Genomic DNA, 22,392 nt, shown 5'->3' with positions numbered 1-22,392 from the left:
CTTAACTCAATAATATGGATTAGATCAATTAACCCATCAATTGATTTCATCATCAAAATCCGAGATTCAACACCAATGACATGCCGGACAACTTAGTTAATTGCTTAGGATTAATTATCTCGATCGAAGTTTTGCTTTACATGTGCAGGATTAACTACGATGAAAGAAAGACTTGCAGCAGGAGTTGCACCGGAGTCAAGACTATGATCACGTTGGGAGTTCGAGAGTTCGATGGAGGTCCGGACGGTCGTCGGAGGTTCTGCGGGAACAAATCCGAGAAGTCCAAAAGCTTGCCAAAGAAGCTCGTCAAAACTCGCCAAGTGGATCGTCGCAAGTCCAGAAGTTTGCCGGAAGTCCGCCGGAGCATCGCCAAAGGTTCGTCGGATGTTCGCTGGAAGTTCACCGGAAGCTCCCCGGAAGAAGTAATTGACGCACCGGAGCAAGTTGTAGTAAATGTCTTAAGAAATATCGTAGTTAGCATGTAGTTTAAGCTAGGAATGGGATGTGATCCCATTAACTTAATCTGAGGGCAATTGGGCCCTTGATAGACCCAAATTAGGCCGAATGGATCAACCCATTTGGACCATAATTCCTACTAGGCGGTGGCACCGCTCGGGTCGGCGGTGGCAGGAGATGGTCTCCCAGAAAAGCTGGGCGGTGGCATCGTCTGGGCTCAGTCTCCGAGCAAGATTGGGCAGTGCAATCGCCCTAGTTAGGCGGTGGCACCGCCTGGGCTCAGTCTCCGAGCGAGACTGGGCGGTGCAACCGCCCCTGCCAGGTGGTGGCACTGCCCAAAGGCTCAGTCTCCGAGCTGCCAAGCGGTTGTACCGCCCAGTCAGGAGGTAGTACCGCCAGGACTCCGAAAATCCGAGAAAAGACACTTTTGAGCTCCAAATTCAAACCAGTTTGGGGCCTATATAAACCCTACCCTTTCCTGCATGAAAGGGCAACCAAAGACACCGAACATCCAATCTTACTCTGTGATTTTTAGAGCTCAAAAGTGTTATAAAGGCTAGAAATTTTCCTCCCTCTTTTCTTCCAAGTTTTGAGCTTTCAAGAGAGGAGAGAAATTCTGTAAGGGTTGTCTCCTAAGCCCGTCAAAAGGAGTGAAACTGTAAAAGGGTGGTTGGCCTTCGCCTATTGAAGGAAGGCCTCTAGTGGACATCGGTGACCTCGTCGGTGGAGGAAGCCAAAAGTTGATGTAGGTCAAGATTGACCGACCACTCTAAATCCCAATTTGCATTTACTTTGAGCATTTTATCTTTACTGCAAACCTCCTCAGTAGCTTACTGTCTTCTGCTCATTTACGAACGTGTTTCATAGTTAAGTATTTTCTGAATCGGCGTTAAGACGAAAATCAGTTTTATTGTACGAACATTATATTTCAGTTTGCGCTTACATTCTGATTTTCATCATAACTGCTAACTGCCTTTATATCTTTGCTTTAACTGCATCTTGCTTGATCACAATTTAAAGTGATTTATGAATCGGCTTTCATACCGAAATCGCTTTTATCATACAAACGTCGTATTCCAGCTTGCTATTACATTCTGTTGTCTATCTTAAACTGCAAACTGCCTCTATATATTTGCTTTAACTGCATCTCGCTTGATCACAAGTTAAAGGGATTTATGAATCGGCTTTCTTACCAAAATCGCTTTTATCGTACGAATGCAGTTTTAATCATCGAAAGTTTTCCGCTGCACTAATTAACCCCCCCCCTCCCTCTTGGTGCTCTTGATCCTAATAATTGGCATCAGAGCCCGGTATTTCTCATTTTGGATTTACACCCAAGAGAAACGGCTCTTTATGACTTTCAAGAGGGCTTATCAGTTGTTCATCCACCGTTGTTTAACGGATTGGACTACACTTATTGGAAAACTCGAATAAGAGTTTTCTTGATTTCTATGAATTTGGATTTATGGAATATTGTTGAAAACGGTTTCAACTTCCCTCTAAACCGATAAACGAATGGTCTGATTTGGAGAAGAAGTATTTTTCTTTAAACGCAAAGGCTATGAATGTCTTATTTTGCGCTTTGGATAAAAATGAGTTCAATTAGATTTCTACGTGTGAAACGGCTTTTGATATTTGGCGAACACTTGAAATCACGCACGAGGGAACTAGTAGAGTCAAAGACTCGAAAGTTAACATTTTATTGCATGATTTTGAGCTTTTTCGAATGCAACCAAGCGAGACTATAAGCGAAATGTACACCCGTTTCACGGATGTCGTCAATAATCTAAGAGTTCTTGGTATATCTTTTTCAAATTTTGATCTCGTAAGCAAGATCTTAAGATCCCTTCCAAAAAGATGGGATCCTAAAATAACCGTAATACAAGAGATAAAAAATTTAAATATTTTTTCACTTGAAGAACTTATCGGCTCATTGATAACATATGAAATGGTGCGCAATGGACATGATGAACAAAACAACCTTCCAAAGAACAGGAAAGATTTGGGATATAGAATATTTGAAGACCACTCGAGCATAAGCTCAAGTGATGGTGAACAAGAACTACAAATTAAATTTAAAAAATTAAAGAAACAAAAATTTATGAATAAAAAGAACGGAACTACTTGCTTTGAACGCAAGAAGAAGAACACAAAGTGGGATGAATCGAGCTCCTCCGAAGACGAGAAGAAAATCAACAAAGACGAGGTGGCAAACTACGCCTTAACCACTTTCAATGATGAGGTAATCGAAATCCCCCTAATTTATTTTAAAATTACTTGATGCTTTCAAGATGTATTTTCTTTTTTAGTTTAGAATTAATTTTCTTCAAAATTACATGTTTAAAAATAAAAATACAAAAATTATGATCATGTTAGTAATTTCGAAAATGATAATATTGCATATTTTATGATAAACAAACAAAATGATTTTGATTGAAAATATGAAATCATGGTTAAGAAGTAATAATGTTTATCATGTTGATTTCCATTGTTATTTCTCGATTCTTAATGAAATCATATTTGATTCGAAGTAATGCATAAAGTTGTAATGAAAATATTAAAATTTTGATACCATGATTTGACGATTTTGTGCATGAGATTTTAAAGTTATACATGATGATTTTTGTGGTTTATTGATCTTGATGGTTTTTATGATGAAATTCATTTTTCGATCCTAAACGTTGATGCATGTTTTCATAAATGAAAAAAGCATGCTTCTATGAAATAAATCACATAAATTGAAATGGCTAAAAAGAGAAAAGCATGTTTCTTGAAAATTCTTTTTCTCTATCTTATTAACTTTGATGAATCTATTTGATCATCTTTTTATGAATTTCTTAAAAATAATTTTGATTTGACGATTTGAATTTGAACGAATTTTTATCGATCTTGGTTTATTGGAATTACTTGATATCTTCTTTATGAATCAAAATCTTATATCTCCTACGTTTTCTTTTACCATTTCCTAAAGAGGAGATCTATAAAACTAACCATAATCTTGATAATTATGTTTTGAAACTTTATGTAAATCAAGATCGTTCACCATGACTTCTTACATTTTATTAAAGAAATTATTTAAATGAATCATGTCTTTTGGTATTTACACGATCCTTGAGATTTTATCTTTCATGACATGATGTGATTGTATTTATGGCTTGTATGCCTTGAAATGATTAAAATATTTAATACTAATTTGTTATTCTCCTCTTCTTTCTTGTTTACAATGATAAAATGAGGAGAAATTTTGATCATACATGATAGGATATAATTGCTATAATGAGAATTTTACACTATTACATGCCTTAATAATATGTTGGAAATTATATGTTTTGGATACAAAAATTTTCATGATCATGAGCATGTTTTATCTTCATGATTGTATTTGAAAATCTATAGCAAAACCTTGTCTGAATGCATGAAAGTGTTAAATTTTATTTTTGGATTTTCTTGATCCTAACAATTCAGTTTTGAAAATCTATTGATCTTGATTTGATGATTTAAATGAGCTTTATCTTGATTTTTTGATATTTATAAATTAGATTTCTTATGCTTAAATCAAGATTTTATATGCATGAATTAATATATTGTTCTCTTACAAGATTGAATGAATTCTATCTTTTTCATGATCTCCTAAGAATTCTTTATGTTATTTATTTAAGAAGAGATTTGTTAAAATGAATCATGGTTTCTCTTGATTTTTCAAAATTATAACTTGAGTATTCATTTTATAAATCAAGATTGTTTATATGTTCTCTCATGATATCTTTCAAGGCTTATGACTTGAATTTTGTTATGTAAAATTCTTTGAATGTATAAAATAAATCTCATCACCTAATAATTCTTCTTGATATTCCTTATGTGATGATATGAATACATGAAATATTCATTAATTTATTTTGATGTACACAAATAAGAAGTTTCGATCATGAATGGTAGGATGTAATTTGACAAAATTGGTACCGTCATGATGTGAAATAAATGATGATTTGGAATCATGCATTAATGATGATTTTATGATTTGGTATGATGCATGCAATGATGAAATATTCATGAATTTGAAATGATGCATGCAATACTTATGACAATGATGTACATGTATTGCATATGATGTATATCATGAATGCTTTAAATGATGAATGTTTGGTATCATGATCAACATGTTGATAAATGCTTAAAAATTTTATTGTTTGAGTATCATGTATGATATGCTCATTAATGATGATTGATTTATTTTTCGGTATCGTGAATGAAAAATAAGGTTTTTAAAATTGTGTATGTTTTAATTTGAATATATAATGATGCACAAATAAGATTGATACTTACCTTTGTCATAATCTGAAAATTGATATAAGGGTCTTCCCTTCTTTTTTACAATGACAAAGGGGGAGCAAGAATTTCTAGCGTGAACATCATGAAAAGAGGCAAACTAGCTAGCTTGCACAATTCAAGACGAAAGCAAAAATTCCACTTCTCAAAAGAGAAGAAATTGCTATCTTGAACATCACCGATAATTGCTAGCTTGAAATCTCAAGAAAATACAAAAATATTCTATCTTGTCTATCTCGAGATGCTAAACATGCTAAACTTGCACTTTGCAACGAAAGCAAAATTGCGAGCTCAAACATTGCAAAAGAAGCAAGAATCATGAGCTTACACAAGAAATCTATCTTGCATTAGCTTTCGAAATCTTTGCTAGCTTGTATTTAGTAAAACTTGCATATCGTAAAAATTGCTAGCCTGTAGTCTAAAGAGAAGCAAACAGTTGCTATCTCATGAAAAGCAAACATGCTAAACTTGCACATCTTTAATTGCTAGATTGCATGATGATAAAATTTGATACTATGTTTTTCATGCAATAAGTTGAACCTATATTCCAAACACAAGAATAGTTGGACTTCTCCTTTTTGTTGATGACAAAGGGGGAGAAGTATGATGTTATGCATAAGTTCATGATGACGTGTTGCAAGTATTCATGATGAATATTGCAATGACTTGAATTCAGTTTGAATTCAAGGTTGTATCAATATGGTATATTGATAGGAGGAGTTTGTTTAAACTCCGGGAGTTAAGTTTAACTCCGTCATCAATTGATTGTCATCATCAAAAAGGGGGAGATTGTTGAATCTCGTATTTTGATGATGAAACCAATTGATAATTGTGTTTATGTTTTAATCTGTGTTTTGAGTTATGTAGGATGCTTCGATCAAGATGAGACAATTAAAGCAGGAAAAATCATGTTGTGCCGGAGGAACATGTTAGAAGATTGGATGTCGGGCCGATGGATCGGTCGACGTATCGACAGAAGGCTTCGAGCTGTGGACTCAGGCATCGGGCCAAAAAGAGCGGGTATTGTGCCAAGGATATCGGAGTTGTAGAGTCAATTGGCCGATTGGGCAATAGGCCACAAGAGAGGACGATGCGCCGAATAGTTGGACGAAGCGTCGAGGGACCAATGACATGCCGGACAACTTGGTTAATTGCTTAGGATTAATTGTCTTGATCGAAGTTTTGCTTTACATGTGCAGGATTAACTACGATGAAAGAAAGACATGCAGCAGGAGTTGCGCCGGAGTCAAGACTATGATCACGTTGGGAGTTCGAGAGTTCGACGGAAGTCCGGACGGTCGTCGGAGGTTCTGCGGGAACAAATCTGAGAAGTCTAGGAGCTTGCCAAAGAAGCTAATCGGAACTCGCCAAGTGGATCATCGCAAGTCCAGAAGTTCACCGGAGCATCGCCGAAGGTTCGTCAGATGTTCACCGGAAGTTCGCCGGAAGCTCGTCGGAAGAAGCGATTGATGCACCGGAGCAAGTTGCAGTAAATGTCTTAAGAAATATCATAGTTAGCATGTAGATTAAGTTAGGAATGGGAGGTGATCCCATTAACTTAATCTGGGGGCAATTGGGCCCTTGATAGACTCATATTGGGCCTAATGGATTAACCCATTCGGACCAGAATTCCTACTAGGCGATGGCACCGCCAAGGAGATGGTCTCCCAGGAAAGCTAGGCGATGCAACCGCTCAGGTCAGGTGGTGGCACCACCTGGGCTCAGTCTTCGAGCGAGACTAGGCGGCGCAACCGCCCCAATCAGGTGGTGGCACCGCTTGGGCTCAGTCTCCGAGCAAGACTAGGCGGTGCAACTACCCCTGTCAAGCAGTGGCACCGCCTAGAGGCTCAGTCTCCGAGCTGCTAGGCAGTTGTACTGCCCTAGTTAGGAGGTAGTACCGCCAGGACCCCAGAAATCCGGGAAAAGACACTTTTGAGCTCTAAATTCAAACCAGTTTGGGGCCTATATAAACCCCACCCTTTCCTGCATGAAAGGGCAACCAAAGACACCGAAAATCCAATCTTACTCTGTGATTTTTAGAGCTCAAAAGTGTTATAAAGGCTAGAAGTTCTCCTCCCTCTTTTCTTCCAAGTTTTGATCTTTCAAGAGAGGAGAGAAATTCTGTAAGCGTTGTCCCAGAAGCTCGTCAAAAGGAGTGAAACTGTAAAAGGATGGTTGGCCTTTGCCTATTGAAGGAAGGCCTCTAGTGGACGTCGGTGACCTCGTCGGTGGAGGAAGCCAAAAGTGGATGTAGGTCAAGATTGACCGAACCACTCTAAATCTCGGTTTGCATTTACTTTAAGCATCTTATCTTTACTGCAAACCTCATCAGTAGCTTACTGCCTTCTGCTCATTTACGAACGTGTTTCATAGTTAAGTATTTTCCGAATCGGCATTAAGACGGAAATCGATTTTATCGTACGAACATTATATTTCAGTTTGCGCTTACATTCTGATTTCCATCATAACTGCAAACTGCCTTTATATCTTTGCTTTAACTACATCTCGCTTGATTACAAGTTAAAGTGATTTACGAATCGGCTTTCATACCGAAATCACTTTTATCGTACGAACATCGTATTCCAATTTGCTATTACATTCTGTTGTCTATCTTAAACTGCAAACTACCTCTATATATTTGCTTTAACTGCATCGCGCTTGATCACAAGTTAAAGTGATTTATGAATCGGCTTTCTTACCAAAATTGTCTTTATCGTACGAATGCAGTTTTAATCATCGAAAGTTTTTCGTTGCACTAATTCACCCCCCCTCTTAATGCTCTTGATCCTAACATTACATATCTTTTTTTATGAATTACAAAGAGAAGGAATGATAGTAAATGATCTCAAAAAAGAAAACTAAATTTTCAAAAGTCGAGAAATTCGAAAAATATAAAAGAGGAACTCATGTATCCGAATGATTTAATATATCTAATTATCTTCTAATAAAATTAAATTATTCCCCATTCAATAGTTTTATAAAAATATCAGCTAATTGATGTTTAGTATCAATAAATTATAAAGATATATCATGATTATTAATATGATTTCTAACAAAATGATGCCTAATGTTAATATGTTTAGTTCTAGAGTGTTGAATAAGATTTTTTGTTAAACATGTTGCACTAGTGTTATCATATTTTATAGATATGTTTTTTAAGTGAATTTCATAATCTTCTAATGTATTTTTCATCTATATAACTTATGCATAACATGCACCTACTGCTATATACTCAGCTTCAGTTGTAGATAATACAATCAATTTTTGTTTCTTAGAAGATCAAGAGACAAATGCATGACCTAAGAGTTGACATATTCCGAATGTGCTTTTTCTATTTATTTAACAACCAACAAAATCAGCATCGGCATAAGTAAGTAACATAAAGTTTTTAGATTTTGGATACTATAATCCTATATTAGGACTTCCTTTTAGGTATCTAAAAATCCTTTTAATAGCTATTAAGTGAGATTGTTTAGGATTAGATTGAAATCTAGTACATAGTCCAACACTAAATATAATATCAGGTCTAGTTGCTGAGGTATAATAAACTATCTATCATACCTCTATAAGTCTTTTGATCAAAATATTCTCTATTAATGTCTATATCTAATTTTGTAGAAGTACTCATTGGTGTATTAATAGCTTTAGCACTATCCATATTAAATTGTTTCAATACTTCTAAAGCATACTTAGTCTGATTACTAAATATTTCATCACTTAATTATTTAATTTATAATCCTAAGAAAATAGTTAATTCACCTATTAAGCTCATTTCAAACTCTTAGACTCATACTTTTGGTAAATGATTCACGCAAAGATTCATTTGAAGAACCGAAAATGATATTATCAACATGTGTTTGGACAATGAGAAAATTATTTTTAAAATATTTAATAAACAATGTAATATCGACCTTATCTTTCATAAATTATTTTCAAAAAGGAAAGAACTAAGCCTCTCATACCAAGCCCTAGGGGTTTGTTTTAATCCATAGAGAGCCTTAGATAACTTAAACACATGATTCGAGAAAATTACATTCTCACATCCAGGTGGTTGTTCAACATAAACTTCTTCGGAAATAAAACTATTAAGAAAAACACTTTTAATATATATTTGAAATAACTTAAAATCAATACAACTAGCATAAGCAAAGAGAATCCTTATTGCTTCAAATCTAGCCACAAGAGCGAAGGTTTCTTCATAATCGATACCTTCTTCTTAGTTGAAACCTTTGGCCACTAGTCTAGTCTTATTTCTACCCACGATATCAAGTTCATGTTGCTTATTTCTAAAGATCCATTTTGTACCAATTATCAAATGGTCACTAGGTCTAGGAACAAACTTCCACACCTCATTTCTATCAAATTGATTTAATTCATCGTTCATTGCAAACACTCATAAATCATCTTTTAGGGCTTCGTCAATGCATTTAGGTTTAATTTGAGATAAAAATATTGCATTCGCACAAAAAATTTTAAAAGAAGAGCAAGTTTGAACACCTGTTGATGTGTCTCTAATGATTAGCTCCTTAGGATGAGCATCTATATAATTCCAATCCTTAGGTAAGGATTCTTTGGAAGAAGATGCATCCAAGTTACTTGGGGGAGGAGAGTGTTTATTCAAATTTAAAGCATCAAACTCAAAATCATCATCAAAATTATTTTTCTTAAATTCGGGAAGCTCATTAAAAACAACATGAATGGATTCCTCTAAAACCAAAGTTATTTTATTAAAGACACAAAAGAATTTAAAAATAGAAGAATAACCAAGAAAAATGTCTTCATCGGATTTAGCATCAAATTTTCCTAAGATATATTTTTTATTTAAAATATTTAAAACTAAAAACTTTAAAATATGAAATATTAAGTCTTTTATTGTTCCACAATTCATATAGAGTTTTGAAAAGTAATAGTCTTATGAGAACCATGTTTATGACATAGCATGTTGTGTTAACAGATTCGGCCGAAAATTATTTGGTAAGGCTATGATCATTTAACATGGTTCTTGTCATTTCTTATAAGCTCCTATTTTTTCTTTTAACTACTCTATTTTGTTGTGGAGTTCTTGGAGTAAAGAAATTATGGTTGTACCTATGTGACTCATAAAAATTTTAAAAATTACGGTTTTGAAATTCACTACCGTGATCACTATGAATAGATGAAATCATAAAACTCTTTTCAATTTGAACAAGTTTACAAAATTTTTAGAAATATTTAAAACAATCATTTTTGTGATCTAAGAAGTATGTCCAAGTGTATCTACTAAAATCATCAATAATTACAAAGGCATATTTACTACCTCTTAGGCTTGTTGTATTAATTAGTCCAAATAAATCCATATGTATCAATTGTAGTGGTCTAGAGGTGTGTATTTGATTCTTTGATTTGAAACTACTTTTTATTTGTTTTCTTAATTGATATGCATCATAAAATTTATCTTTGACAAATTTAATGCTAAGCATTCCTCTTACAAGTTCTCTAGATGAAATTTGAGAGATTAATTTTATGCCAGCATGACCTAATTTGATGCTATACATTCCTCTTACAAGTTCTCTAGTTGAAATTTGAGATATTAGTTTTATGCTAGCATGACCTAATCTCCTATGACAAAGCTATGCATCATTGTCTAAAGTCGAAAAACACGTTTCATCGTAAAAATCATCAATATCAATAGTATTCATATTATTATTTTTTAATACAATCATAGATCTATTTTTATGTGGTATTTCAGTGAAACAAGCATTAGATTCAAATTTGATAATATATCTTTTATCACACAATTGACTAATGCTTAGTAGATTATATTTTAAATCATCTACTAGTAACACATCTTTAATTAAAAAGTTTGATTTGTTACCTATATTTCCTTTCCCAATAATTTTCCTTTGTTGTTGTCTCCAAAGGTGATAAATCATTCGTCTTGGCTAGTAAACTTAGAGAAGTATGTTGAATTTCCGATCATGTGCCTTGAGCATCCACTATCAATGTACCATCTCTTGCTCCTGGCTTGTGATTATAGACATATCTACAAAAAAGGGGGTTTTCTTTTTGGTACCCATTTAACGTTGGGTTTCTTATAAATAGATCTACCTATTATTGAGTGATTTATGGTTCCTTTAGGAACCCAAACTAATTTGTGTGGACTATATCTTTTAAATAGACATTTGTAGGCAAAATAATCATATTTTTACAAAAATTATATTTTTCTCTATGAGACATGTAATGTAGGTCTTTTAACGAAGATAGTTGGCTTTTGTTGAGTGTTACTCATAACACCAATTCATTCCTTTCTATGAACATAACCCTTATTAGCAAGGATCATGTTTAGAGATTTATTTTTTATTTTAATTTTTTATAACATTTCTTATAGTAAAATATTTTCTTTCTTAAGTGAATCTATCTCATCACACTTAGTACAATAAGCTAGCATACTATAATCATGCTCATTTTTTAATTTATCAAATTCACTAACAAGAGAAGCATGCTCTTTTTTTAATAACTTGTAATTTTTACCAACTAGCTTATATTCATCATATAGATCATTGAAAGCGATAAGTAAATCATCATAAACTAAATGAGATTCGATTGAGTCACTTACCTCATCATTGAGCGCCACTAGAGCATAGTTAGTAACTTCTTTTTTGTTGGTTGGCTCCTCATCTTTGGATGAACTTAAATCATCCCAAGCTGCTTTGAGTGCCTTCTTTTTATTTGATTGCTTCTTCTTCACTTGGGGACATTCATTTTTGAAGTGTCCCGGCCTCTTGCATTTATAGCAAATTACTTAGTCCTTTTTTAATTCACTTTTGTTCTTAGTGTCTTGTTTTATTTTTGAGATTTTTTTAAACCTTCTTGTAAGAAGTGCCAAGTCATCATCATTATTATCATCATCACTTAAGTTTTCACTTAAGTGACCTTCTTTAGTTCTAAGTGTCATGTCCTTCCTGTTCTTTGGAAGGTTGTTCTCAACTTCATCATATGCTATACATGTCATTTCATAGGTCATCAAGGACCCGATAAGGTTTTCAAGCGGAAAGTTATTATGATCTTTTGCTTATTGTATTGTCGTTATTTTATGATCCCAACTTTTTGAAAGAGATCTTAATATCTTGTTAACAAGTTTAAAATTAGAAAAATTTTTAATAAGTACTTTTAGACCATTTATGATATCTGTAAAACAGGTATACATGTCTCTAATAGTCTCGCTTGGTTTCATATGAAACAACTCATAAATATGAACCAAAAGATTAATTTTTGACTCTTTAACCCTACTTGTGCCTTCATATGTGACTTCAAGTGTATGCTAAATCTTATGAGTAGTTTTGCATATAGAAACCCAATTAAATTTGTTCTTATCAAGAGCATAAAATAAAGCGTTCATCGCTTTAGCATTCAAAGAGAAAATTTTCTTTTCCAAATCATTCTATTCGTTCATTGGTTTGAAAGACTTCTCAAAACTACTTTCAACAATGTAGTTTTGAGACTTATCAAACTAATTTTCCAATACATATAGTTCGTCCCATTGAACATAGGAGGAAGAGTGATAGAAATACCCTTTTGGTTGCCAGCAAAAGTCATCTCTCTTGGGTATTAAACCAAAAAGAGATAAACCTCGCTCAGATATCAACTGTTAGGATCGAGTCAGCACTATGAAGGGGGTGAATTAGTGCTTATGATAAAAATTTTATCGATATAGAAAACTTCAATGATTTTAAAAAGTTTGATTAGATGAAACCCATATCGAAATTGATATTGAAAGTGGGTTTCACTTGAAGTAAATGTAATAAGCAATTAAAAACAAAGAACAGCAATAACGAAGAGTAAAAGAGAGTACACACCAAATTTATAGTAGTTCGGTCGTCGTGACCTACATCCACTCCCAATTTCTCCTTCGTTGAGGCCATCAACGTCCACAAACGATCTTCCTTCGATAGATAAAGACCAACCACCCTCTTACAATGCTTCCTCCTTTTCATGGGTTTAGGAGTAACCCTTACAAGCTTCACACCTCTTCTTGAATGAGTACAAAACTAAAAAGGAAGGAGGAGGACACTTAGAAATTTAACAACTCAAAATCTCAATATTTTTGTTCACACTTTTGTTCTCTTTCATGCAGGAAAAAATGAAGTATTTATAGGCCCAATAGCTTTAGAAATGGAGTCAAAAAGTATCTCATCCTGGGTTTCTGGGGTACTGGTGGTACCACCGTCATTATTGGGTGGTACGACCTCCAACAGACTGACATTAGGTAGTACCATTGCCTGATAAAGCCTCGAAGAACAGGCTCTGGTGGTAGCATCACCTGATAGGATGGTACTATTGCCTGGCAGCATTAATTGTCGGTGGTACCACTACCCAAACCACTTGGGAGGCTGAGCCTCAAGTGGTTCCACCGCCTAGTCTAGGTGGTGCCACAACCTAACGTGGCTCCAAATGGCTAAATAGACCATCCAACCGGCCCAATTCAGCCCTATTAAAGGCCCAACTGGCCCCTAATTAAGTTAGTAGGATTTTTCCAAAACTAACTCGAATTGAAACTCTAACCACGACAATTAAGGCTAGACAATTACAATGCAAGCAATCCTAGTTGTCTGACACGTCAATTGTTTATCCGAACTCTCGGTGAACTTCCGGCGAACTCCCGGTGATCTTCCGATGAGCTTTCGGCGAAATCCTAGTGAACTTCCAACAAGCTTTCACTGCATTATCCGATCCGTCAATGTATCTCCCGATTCATTCGGCACGATGCCTGATCATTGACTCTAGTCCAACTTCGATTCTTCTTTAATCGTTTTGTCTTTCTTATGATCGTAGTTAGTCCTGCATCACTTATCTCCACATATGGATTAGATTATTAATTCACTAATTGATTTAATCATTAAAATCCGAGATTCAACAATCTTTACACTCACTCCAGACTTCATCTCTTATCACTTCTCATCTCTTATCACTTAATGTCATAACAAAACTCAAGATGAAGGAAGAGACTCAAATAGAGAGTTACAACACTTCACAGACTCAAGAATAAAGCACCATTAACTAAGTCAGAGTGAGATATTTATAGCTCTAAAAGACTTCCAAAATGAAGTCAAAATTTAAATTTTTGATACTTCAAAATACAAATAATACTATCATTGACTTCGGATATTACTACCATTGTAATCTTTGAAATAGAGCTACAATACTATACTCTTACGATACTTTTGTCGTAATTTTTGACACGAAGCTATAGTACTAGACTCCCGCAATATTATCACTGTAATTTTTTTTCACGAAGCCCTAATATTATACTTCGATATTACTATCATTTTTTGATTTGACATTACAAAACTTGACTTTGATGTTAAGCCATATGTATTTTAAGCCATATGTATTTTGATATGACATTACAAAATTTGATATGACATTACTACCATTGCTATAGGTATTTTAAGCCATATGTTTTGCCTTTTAATAATTCAAATTCAACTGCCTAATGATTTTCATGATAAGTGAAATTTATTTTAGTCCAATACCAACTCAAATTGGCCAAAAATTACCTCGACCAAGACCTTGACTCATCAACTACTCATCCATCATATCTTCGAAGCTTTTAGCACATTGCCCACTCTTCTAGCATGTTATCCGATTTTTTGACATTTCGTATGAACCTTCGACACATCATCAATCCTTCAACATGTCAAATTCTCTACAGTGACTGATCTTTCGACACGATACTTGATTTTTCTAACACGATGTTTGAATATCTAGTATGAAGTCCGTTCTTCAGTACGTCGATTAATCCTCCGACTCAATATCTCATTTTCGACACGATAATCTTCCGACACAATTTCTAACTCTCCTACTGGACATTTATCCTTTCAATGATCCAAGTTTATAATCAAAGTATTCCTTATATCACTTATCTTAAAAACATATTAATTTATTAAATTTATCAATTGATTTTATCATATCGAATTTCAACATATATATCATTTGATAAATGTACAAGTAAAAAGATTATGAAGAGTTCATAGTTTTGATACAATATAATCTCAAGATTGGAGAACGGAGAATGTAAAAGCAGAGATGAACAACTACTTCAAGGCCAGTTGGTGAATTCGAACACTTTAAAGACTATATCAATACCAGTTGGAATCTGCCATACAAACAGTAGAACATTTAAGCCATTCAGCGCAATGTGGAGGTTCCTGGCCGTCTCATTTCCTTTCTGCATTGCCGGCACAAGTGCAGCAGCTAATGCCCACAACACTGTTATCCCTGCAACATGTATGCAACAATGTTAAGATAACCACGGTCATCGAGGTACGAGAATAGCATAATTCATATCATTGATCGATAGCTACAGAAACTGTGTCAAAAGTAGTGTCGCCAATCACAGAATCCAAAAATTGGCACTGGAAACAAGTTATTTTCAATACTTACATCTACAAACAGTTCTAACACAAAAGACCATGCGATACATGAGAGCAACTTGGTTACATGATGGTGCTTATAACCTATCAGTATTACTTTAACAACAAATCATATCTAACCACAAGGGGAAAGTAGAAAAGAATGAATTTATGGATAAGACCATTGCATTAAATTAATCACAATGGAAACAACATATTTTGTTGGAAAATGAGAATTCCTTTCCTGTGCTCACCTTTTCTCCATTTCTCACATGAAAATAAAAGTAAGTGCCTCTTATCAGAGCTTACTTTTATGAAGTGAAACTATGAACTTACATACATATGCCTAGTATATACAATAGCAAATTAAAGGCGAGCTATTTGGATGGCCCCTGTATTGAAGGTAGCCATCTTACCAATCATTCACCTCATTCTTTGTAACTCTACATTACAACCTCAGAGATCTCAATCTTCAGAACCTTACATTGTAAAGATGTTCCATAGATATATCTGCATCTCAAAATTTCACTAAGAAAAAGTCCAACCGTTTGGTGCTTATGATAGCTGCTGGTGGATCCTCACTTCAAGAAACCTGATGACACTTTCCACTGTGCTACTTTCATGTGCATCTGAGTGTTTGCGTGTTCTCTGGTATATGAATCAGATATTACTTGTACACTGAAACTATAAGCTTACATAGATATACCAAGACCAAATTGCAGATGAGCTATTTGGACCAACCATGGATTGAAGTAAAGGCAGGCCATAAAGTTTGGTATAACCATCTTCCGAATCATTCACTTTGTTCTTCAGAACCCTCAATTACCATCAAATTAAGAGAACTCAATCTACAGAATAATACGCTGCAAAGATGTTCCTAACTATTGGTATATCTGCATCTCTTTCCTAATCACCAAGGGTTTTTTATTTTATACAATCCTTGAACTGGTGGCAATCACAATTTTTTTTCATACATTGGCAAGGCTTTATTTGCAAGAATTCAGACCTAAATTTGATCAACCATAGTATCCCGACTCGTATACACAATTTTTCATTGAATTACAGCAGTAATGGACTAAAGTATCAGATTGACCTTCAATCGATGTTTCTTTCAGAACTGTAGAGGCTTATTTTCTTGTCATAATGCATCCTGTTTTATTGTCCTATATCATCAAATTCAACAATGAAACATTGAGCAGATAAATGTTTTCAAAATATCAATAGAACTTGCATGATTTGATAATTAATAGAGAGATTCAGACAACAGTGTCTCTGTGAAATTGGCCGACAAGCAAAAAATCGAAGGTGGGCCACAAAGAATAACACGCTATCAGCTTTGCACCTAATTGTTGGACAACTTGAACTTGTAATCGTTCTTCAATCGGAAACAAATTTGAAAGTTATCCATCTCATTGAAAAAAACTGGCAGGCAGATAAGCATTTGAGAGGTCCATAGGTACATATCTGAATACATGTAAAATGGATACATGACAAGCTACATGATCAACAACTGTCAAACCTCTCCAAAACACTGACCTGAAATTTCCATTTATGAATTGCAGAACTCAGTCAGACATCATGCAATTTTGTTTGATATGATGAGAACATTCGGGTCAGTCAGACTCTGGAAACTCCAAACTCCAATTTTTTGGGGCTGTTTAAACCGAGTTTTCACAGAACACCAACTGTTTCCATTTGATTTATAGCATCAGCAATCTGAATTGGTTATCAGGATTCGATCGGTTACTCTACAATTTCAGTCACACGTGACTATTCCCATTCTTTCCAAATTGATTTCCTGTTAAACTAAAGCATTTCTGATAATTTAATCCGGATAGATAAGCAGATATGACAATGGCATTCAATTTCAACTACAATCTCAGATTCCATAACAAATCATGAACTTGCAAATCATGGTATAGATGAAGTCTTAACACTGGTCACTTTCCGAACATTGAAAAGAGAAATTAATCATGAGCTCTGTTCTTGGTGAGATCAGTGTCTACATCATTCATCCACTGAATTGTTTCGTTTGGACATCAGAAACTATACGAGGAAATGTAAGGAAGAAGAATAGCATACCAGCACCAGCGAACAAATGGGGGCCGGGGAAGAGCTTTCCGGTCCGAAACCATGTATTGAGGCACCCACCCACCGCCTCCAACACCCCAAACGCCAGCAGTATGGACCCGGCGTTGAAGTGCCGCTCCCTGTAAGATCCCTTCAGCAACGCCTTCCTCTCCTGAAATCGCACAAGCACAACTAAAAATCTGATCATTAGCACAAAGACCTACCGAGATTTAGGGAGAGGAACGAGACGTACCTCGGTGAGCTGCTGAATCTTCGCTTCGATCGGAGACGGAGTCGGCGGTGGCGGCGGCGGTCCGCCGTCTGCCCCAGCGGCGACGGGCGTGGGGACAGCGGGCGCCACCTGCTTCTTGAGCTCGTTGATCTCGTTCTGGATGGTCCGGACCCGCCGCCACTGCCATCCCAAATATCCCGCCCAGAGCGTGTACACGAAGAGGCTGCCCATCACCACCGGGTGAACCAACGCGAAGGTCCGCCCTTCCAAGATCCCGAACTCCCCACCCACCGCGAGCGCATCCTTCGAACCAAACAGAACCACTGCTCCAGCTGAGGCCGAGATCAAAGTGGACAGATAGAGAGGAAATGACGTAGCTCACCTGAGGATTGAGGAAGAGAGGAAGGGAGAATGCAACGGCGGCGGCGGCGGTGGCAGGGAGGGGTGGGGCGATCGGGAGCAGGTGTTGGGGGCCAGAGGCAGAAGGAAGGGGGCCGAGGTGGCGTCGCGGCGGTGGTTTGAGGAATGGCTTACTGCTAGAGGAGGAAGGATTTGGGTTTGGGTTTGCGTTTGGGAGGAGGTTGAGGAGGCCGATCGTCGCGGTGGTGGCCATCGCAAGGAGGTGGCGCGGACGGCTTCGGGCTCGTGGGCACGATAAGAGATGAGAGAGGGGTGTTAAGACACGAGCTATAGGGATATGGTTGGCCGCGAGACACGATGACGCGTGCTGTCCGTGCGCTGAGAGCGAAGGATAAGAGGGGGATTTCATTGGCCACGCGACGTGATGGATTGTGCCGTCCGGTATGCGTTCATTTTTGCCTAGCATTTCCCCTAACATGTTGCGGAAACACAAACTTTGTATAATATATAACGTGTTTGAAGAATTGCTTCGTTGAAGTGGCGGAAGGAAATTTGTAGGCAATAAACCTTTCTTCAATCAGACGGCCATACGATTCATACACTGATACTGAATGATTCATACACTGATACTGAATGTGGGGTAAATTTGTACATTCATTTCATCGAACACTTGGATTACAAATCATAACCATGACTTTATTCTCACGACCTTGCCATATGAATCCTTGCAAACAGAAGCCATGAGAAGCCAAGTAGTGGATGAATCACAAGCAAGCACACTGTGTCCCTTTTCTCATAGCACTAGTTTCCATCATTGACACTTCCGAAAGAACCGATAACGTGGTTCCTTTCAAGGTCAAGACATCATTCGTAGCATTCCTTGTTGCTTCATCACACTCCAATGCCTTCCTCGAGATCACACCATATATCTCCTCCAGAAGCCTCAGGAAAGCAGTCTCCACATTGTCCCCGCTAAGTGCTGATGCTTCCGAGAAGAAGAGTCCTTGTTCCTCTGCAAACTCCATGGCATCTTCAGTCGAGACGACCCTGTTCTTGGCAAGGTCAGACTTGTTGCCTATCAGCATGACAACGATGGAGTTGTCAGCATTTGCTCGCAGTTCGTCGATCCACCTCACGACATGGTCGAACGTCTGCCGTTTCGTGATGTCGTAAACTAACATTGCTCCAAGAGCTCCTCTGTAGTAAGCACTGGTGATGGCCCGGTACCTGCACAAGAAGACTTGATCATGCACACATACAAGGATTTTGTCTGTCTCAAGATTGTTAAGAAGTTAGAATTATACAAGACAACCATAAGCTTTTGGAAACAAGGGAACAAGTAACAGAAAAAATGGTCACAGTGCGATATGTTCTACTGATACAAAAGCTTAGAGAGCATCTCAGTGTTATCATAGGCAGATGGACCGAGATCAGAGTTTATGGTGGTAGTAAATAATCAACACTAGAGAAGTCATGAGTCAGTTTCACAGCATGGAAATATATGGATAGGAAAGGAGTACAGGGATCAAAAACCTTCATGACATACACTGGCTCATGACCCTACATGCTCGAAGAGTCCCACCTGCTACTCGCAGTGTAGTATGATGAACATTTCTGACATGATTCATGGGAACTGCCTAAGCTTCTTATATACAATATATGTATTTATTTAAAGCCCAGATGGGTCATAATTTATTTCAGTGCATTAGAACAACAGGGAACAAGCTAAGTTTCATGCTGCATGTGCAGTGTTCATCTACGCTAGAGAGGGCTTCCCTTCATAATGGAAGCAGTGTAGTTGGACTGGGGTGGGTCAGTTCTATTAACTGCTGCCAGAAGATTGTCATTCACTGAGTAAATAATTCTCACTCAAGTATTTAGTACAAATCGGTTTCTTATAGACCCAATACAATCAATAGGTCAGGGGAGGTCAATTCTGACTCAAAAAATTAAGATTGAACATGATCATTTTCTTGGTAAACAATATGCACTCAAATATTTGGTAATGCTGTTTTCTTATTGTCCCAAAAAAGAAAAAAACGAAGGGCCAGGGAAGGTCACCTGTGACTCAAAAAATCAAGATTCAACCTGGTCATTTACTTAGCGAATAATACTGAATAATACTAGCTCAAATATTTGGTACAAGTTGTTTTCTTATAGACCCTAAAGAAAAACAAAGTGGGGAGAGGTAAATTCTGATTCAAAAACAAAGATTATTAGAGTTTCGGACTGTTTTGGGCTAAGTTAAAGACATATTCGGTCACCCACCATAAAAGGGTCAAATGGTGGCACCATCAGACTGGGCTGTTGTACTACCCAAACATAGTCTCCCAGATTGTGTCAAGCGATGGCATCGCTAGTTTGGGTGGTGGTATTGCCCAAACACAGTTTCCCAAATTGTGTCAGGCAATGGTACCGTTAGATTGCGCGGTGGTACCGTCCAGTGGTAGTGCTACAAGCAATGATATCGCCAAGACTTAGGAAACTCGGGATGAGATTTTTTTTTGCTTCATTTTTTAAGCCAATTAGGGTCTGAAAATACCCCAGTTATTTCTGCTTCGAAGAGCATGAATTTAAGTAGAAAAAGAGGAAAGAATACTTGAGAAAAAAAATTGGAAACTCTCTTAGGATTTAGAGTCTCTTCCTCCTAGAGTTATAAGTTTTCTAAGGGAGGAATGAGGTCTAAAAAAGAGGTGTAAGAGGTTCTCTCCTGAACCTGTGAAAAGGAGAAAGTGTTGTAAGGGTAGTTAATCTTCGCCCGTTGAAAGAAGATCAGTAGTGGAAGTCGTTGGCCTCGAGTGAAGAGGAATCGGGAGTGGATGTAGGTCACGACGACCGAATCACTATAAATCTGGTTTCATTTACTTTATGCTTTTCGTTTATATTGTAAACTGATTTATCGAACGAGAATTTTTAAACCGACGTGATTTTATGAAAGCACTAATTCACCCTCCCCCTCTCTCAGTGCCGATACGGTCCTAATAAATAATACTCACTCAAATATTTAGTACAAATTATTTTCTTATAGACCCCAAATAAAAGGATCATTAGAGTTAGGAGAGATAAATTCTGACTCAAAAATAAAGATTCAACACGGTCATTCTCTTGGTGAATAATACTCACTAAAATATTTGGTACAAATTATTTTCTTATAGACCCCAAAGAAAAAGATTATTAAGGCCAATTCTAACTCAAAAACTAATACAAGCTCAAATATTTGGTACAAGTTGTTTTCTCTCGTAGACCCAAAATTGGGATCAGGGTAGGTCAATTCTGCCTCATTAACCAAGATTGGTACAAGATCATTAGGGTCAGGGGAGTAAGTCAATTGTGGGTCATTGTGATGCTTGTGAACCCAATGGATTTCCTTTTGTCATCAAGGAAGTCATATGCTTCACAAACCATCAAACATGTGAAGATAAAAAGATGGCGACGAGAACAACATCCACCGGTCTGTGTCACAGTCAACCAAACCCATACGCATCCTCTCATCATCATCAACAAGATCATGTTTTGATCCATCTTGTTTCTTATCAGGACCAAATGCACACTTGTGTAAGTGAAGTTTGATAGACAATGAATCAAACTGGAATCAGGTGCAATCTATGAGTTCCCGACTCCAAGAAAGAAAAAGGAATCTTAAAAGCTTGAGATTGAGATGGGGGGAGGGAGGGGGGGGTACCGCTCTTGGCCGGCGGTGTCCCAGATTTGGGCCTTGATGCGCTTGCGGTTGAGGACGAGGGTTCGAGTTTGGAACTCGACGCCGATGGTGGACTTGGAGTCGAGGAAGAACTCGTCCTTGGTGAAGCGGCCGAGCAACTGCGTCTTCCCCACCGCCGAGTCGCCGATCACGACGATCTTGAACACGTAGTCGATCTCCTCCGCCTCCCACTCCTCTCCTCTATCCTCTTCCCTGGTCATCATCGTCACCGCCACCACCACCACCACCACCTCTCCGCCTCCCGTTAGTAAGTTGGAGAGCTTACTACTTGACGAAGAGGGAATGCAGGCTCTATACAGCGCATTAGGTGGATTCTATTAATGATGTTGCCTTAAGACAGAAGGCTTATTATGTTAACAACACCCCCGCAAAGCTTCCATTAATTAATAGCTGAAGAGAATAAAATATTCATTCATTAGTAATGCATGGGATGATCATCTTTCTTTTTTTATTTTTTATTACAAACGATAATTGATCCTAAAATTTTATAATGATCTCATAAAATCTTTTCCAATTAAATTAACTATTATCATGTAAGAAGAATAATAGATTGAATTAAGGAGCGAGTAAGTCGTATACACTACGCTACACGACCGTCAGAACAACACTTGGGATGTAAAAAATCTATTTTTATCTTCGATATACTCATTCCTGTTTATCATTACTTTGTAATATTTTTTTAATTAATTAAATTATAGTTTAACCTAGATTATCACTCTCATTTCGCTTATCTCTATGAGCTAGCTAACTTCGCTAATTCACCTTGAGCAGATTGACGATGCACCTAATCTATTCACGTATCTTGACTCAAATGATGTGAATTAGCAAAGTTAACT

The 22,392-nt window shown here is 36.8% G+C and overlaps 2 protein-coding genes across 2 annotated transcripts; both read right to left on the bottom strand.

Moving 5' to 3' along the window:
* Positions 1–14,729: 14,729 nt before the first annotated feature.
* LOC135607475 (uncharacterized) lies at positions 14,730–18,138 on the bottom strand. The gene is made up of 4 exons (XM_065099334.1): positions 17,858–18,138; positions 17,497–17,778; positions 17,256–17,415; positions 14,730–15,039 (listed from the first exon to the last, which is right to left on the bottom strand). The coding sequence occupies exons 1-4, from the start codon at positions 18,086–18,088 to the stop codon at positions 14,861–14,863; spliced, it is 852 nt and encodes a 283-aa protein (XP_064955406.1). The 5' UTR covers positions 18,089–18,138; the 3' UTR covers positions 14,730–14,860.
* A 299-nt stretch (positions 18,139–18,437) lies between these two features.
* Positions 18,438–21,903, bottom strand: LOC103978213 (ras-related protein RABA4d). Its single transcript, XM_009393928.3, has 2 exons — positions 21,518–21,903; positions 18,438–19,062 (listed from the first exon to the last, which is right to left on the bottom strand). The coding sequence occupies exons 1-2, from the start codon at positions 21,757–21,759 to the stop codon at positions 18,600–18,602; spliced, it is 705 nt and encodes a 234-aa protein (XP_009392203.2). The 5' UTR covers positions 21,760–21,903; the 3' UTR covers positions 18,438–18,599.
* Between the last annotated feature and the right edge of the window lie 489 nt (positions 21,904–22,392).

The sequence above is a fragment of the Musa acuminata genome, chromosome BXJ2-3 (genome assembly GCF_036884655.1).
Source record: "Musa acuminata AAA Group cultivar baxijiao chromosome BXJ2-3, Cavendish_Baxijiao_AAA, whole genome shotgun sequence".
Lineage (NCBI taxonomy): Eukaryota > Viridiplantae > Streptophyta > Magnoliopsida > Zingiberales > Musaceae > Musa > Musa acuminata.
This window is presented reverse-complemented; position numbering and strand designations above follow the sequence as displayed.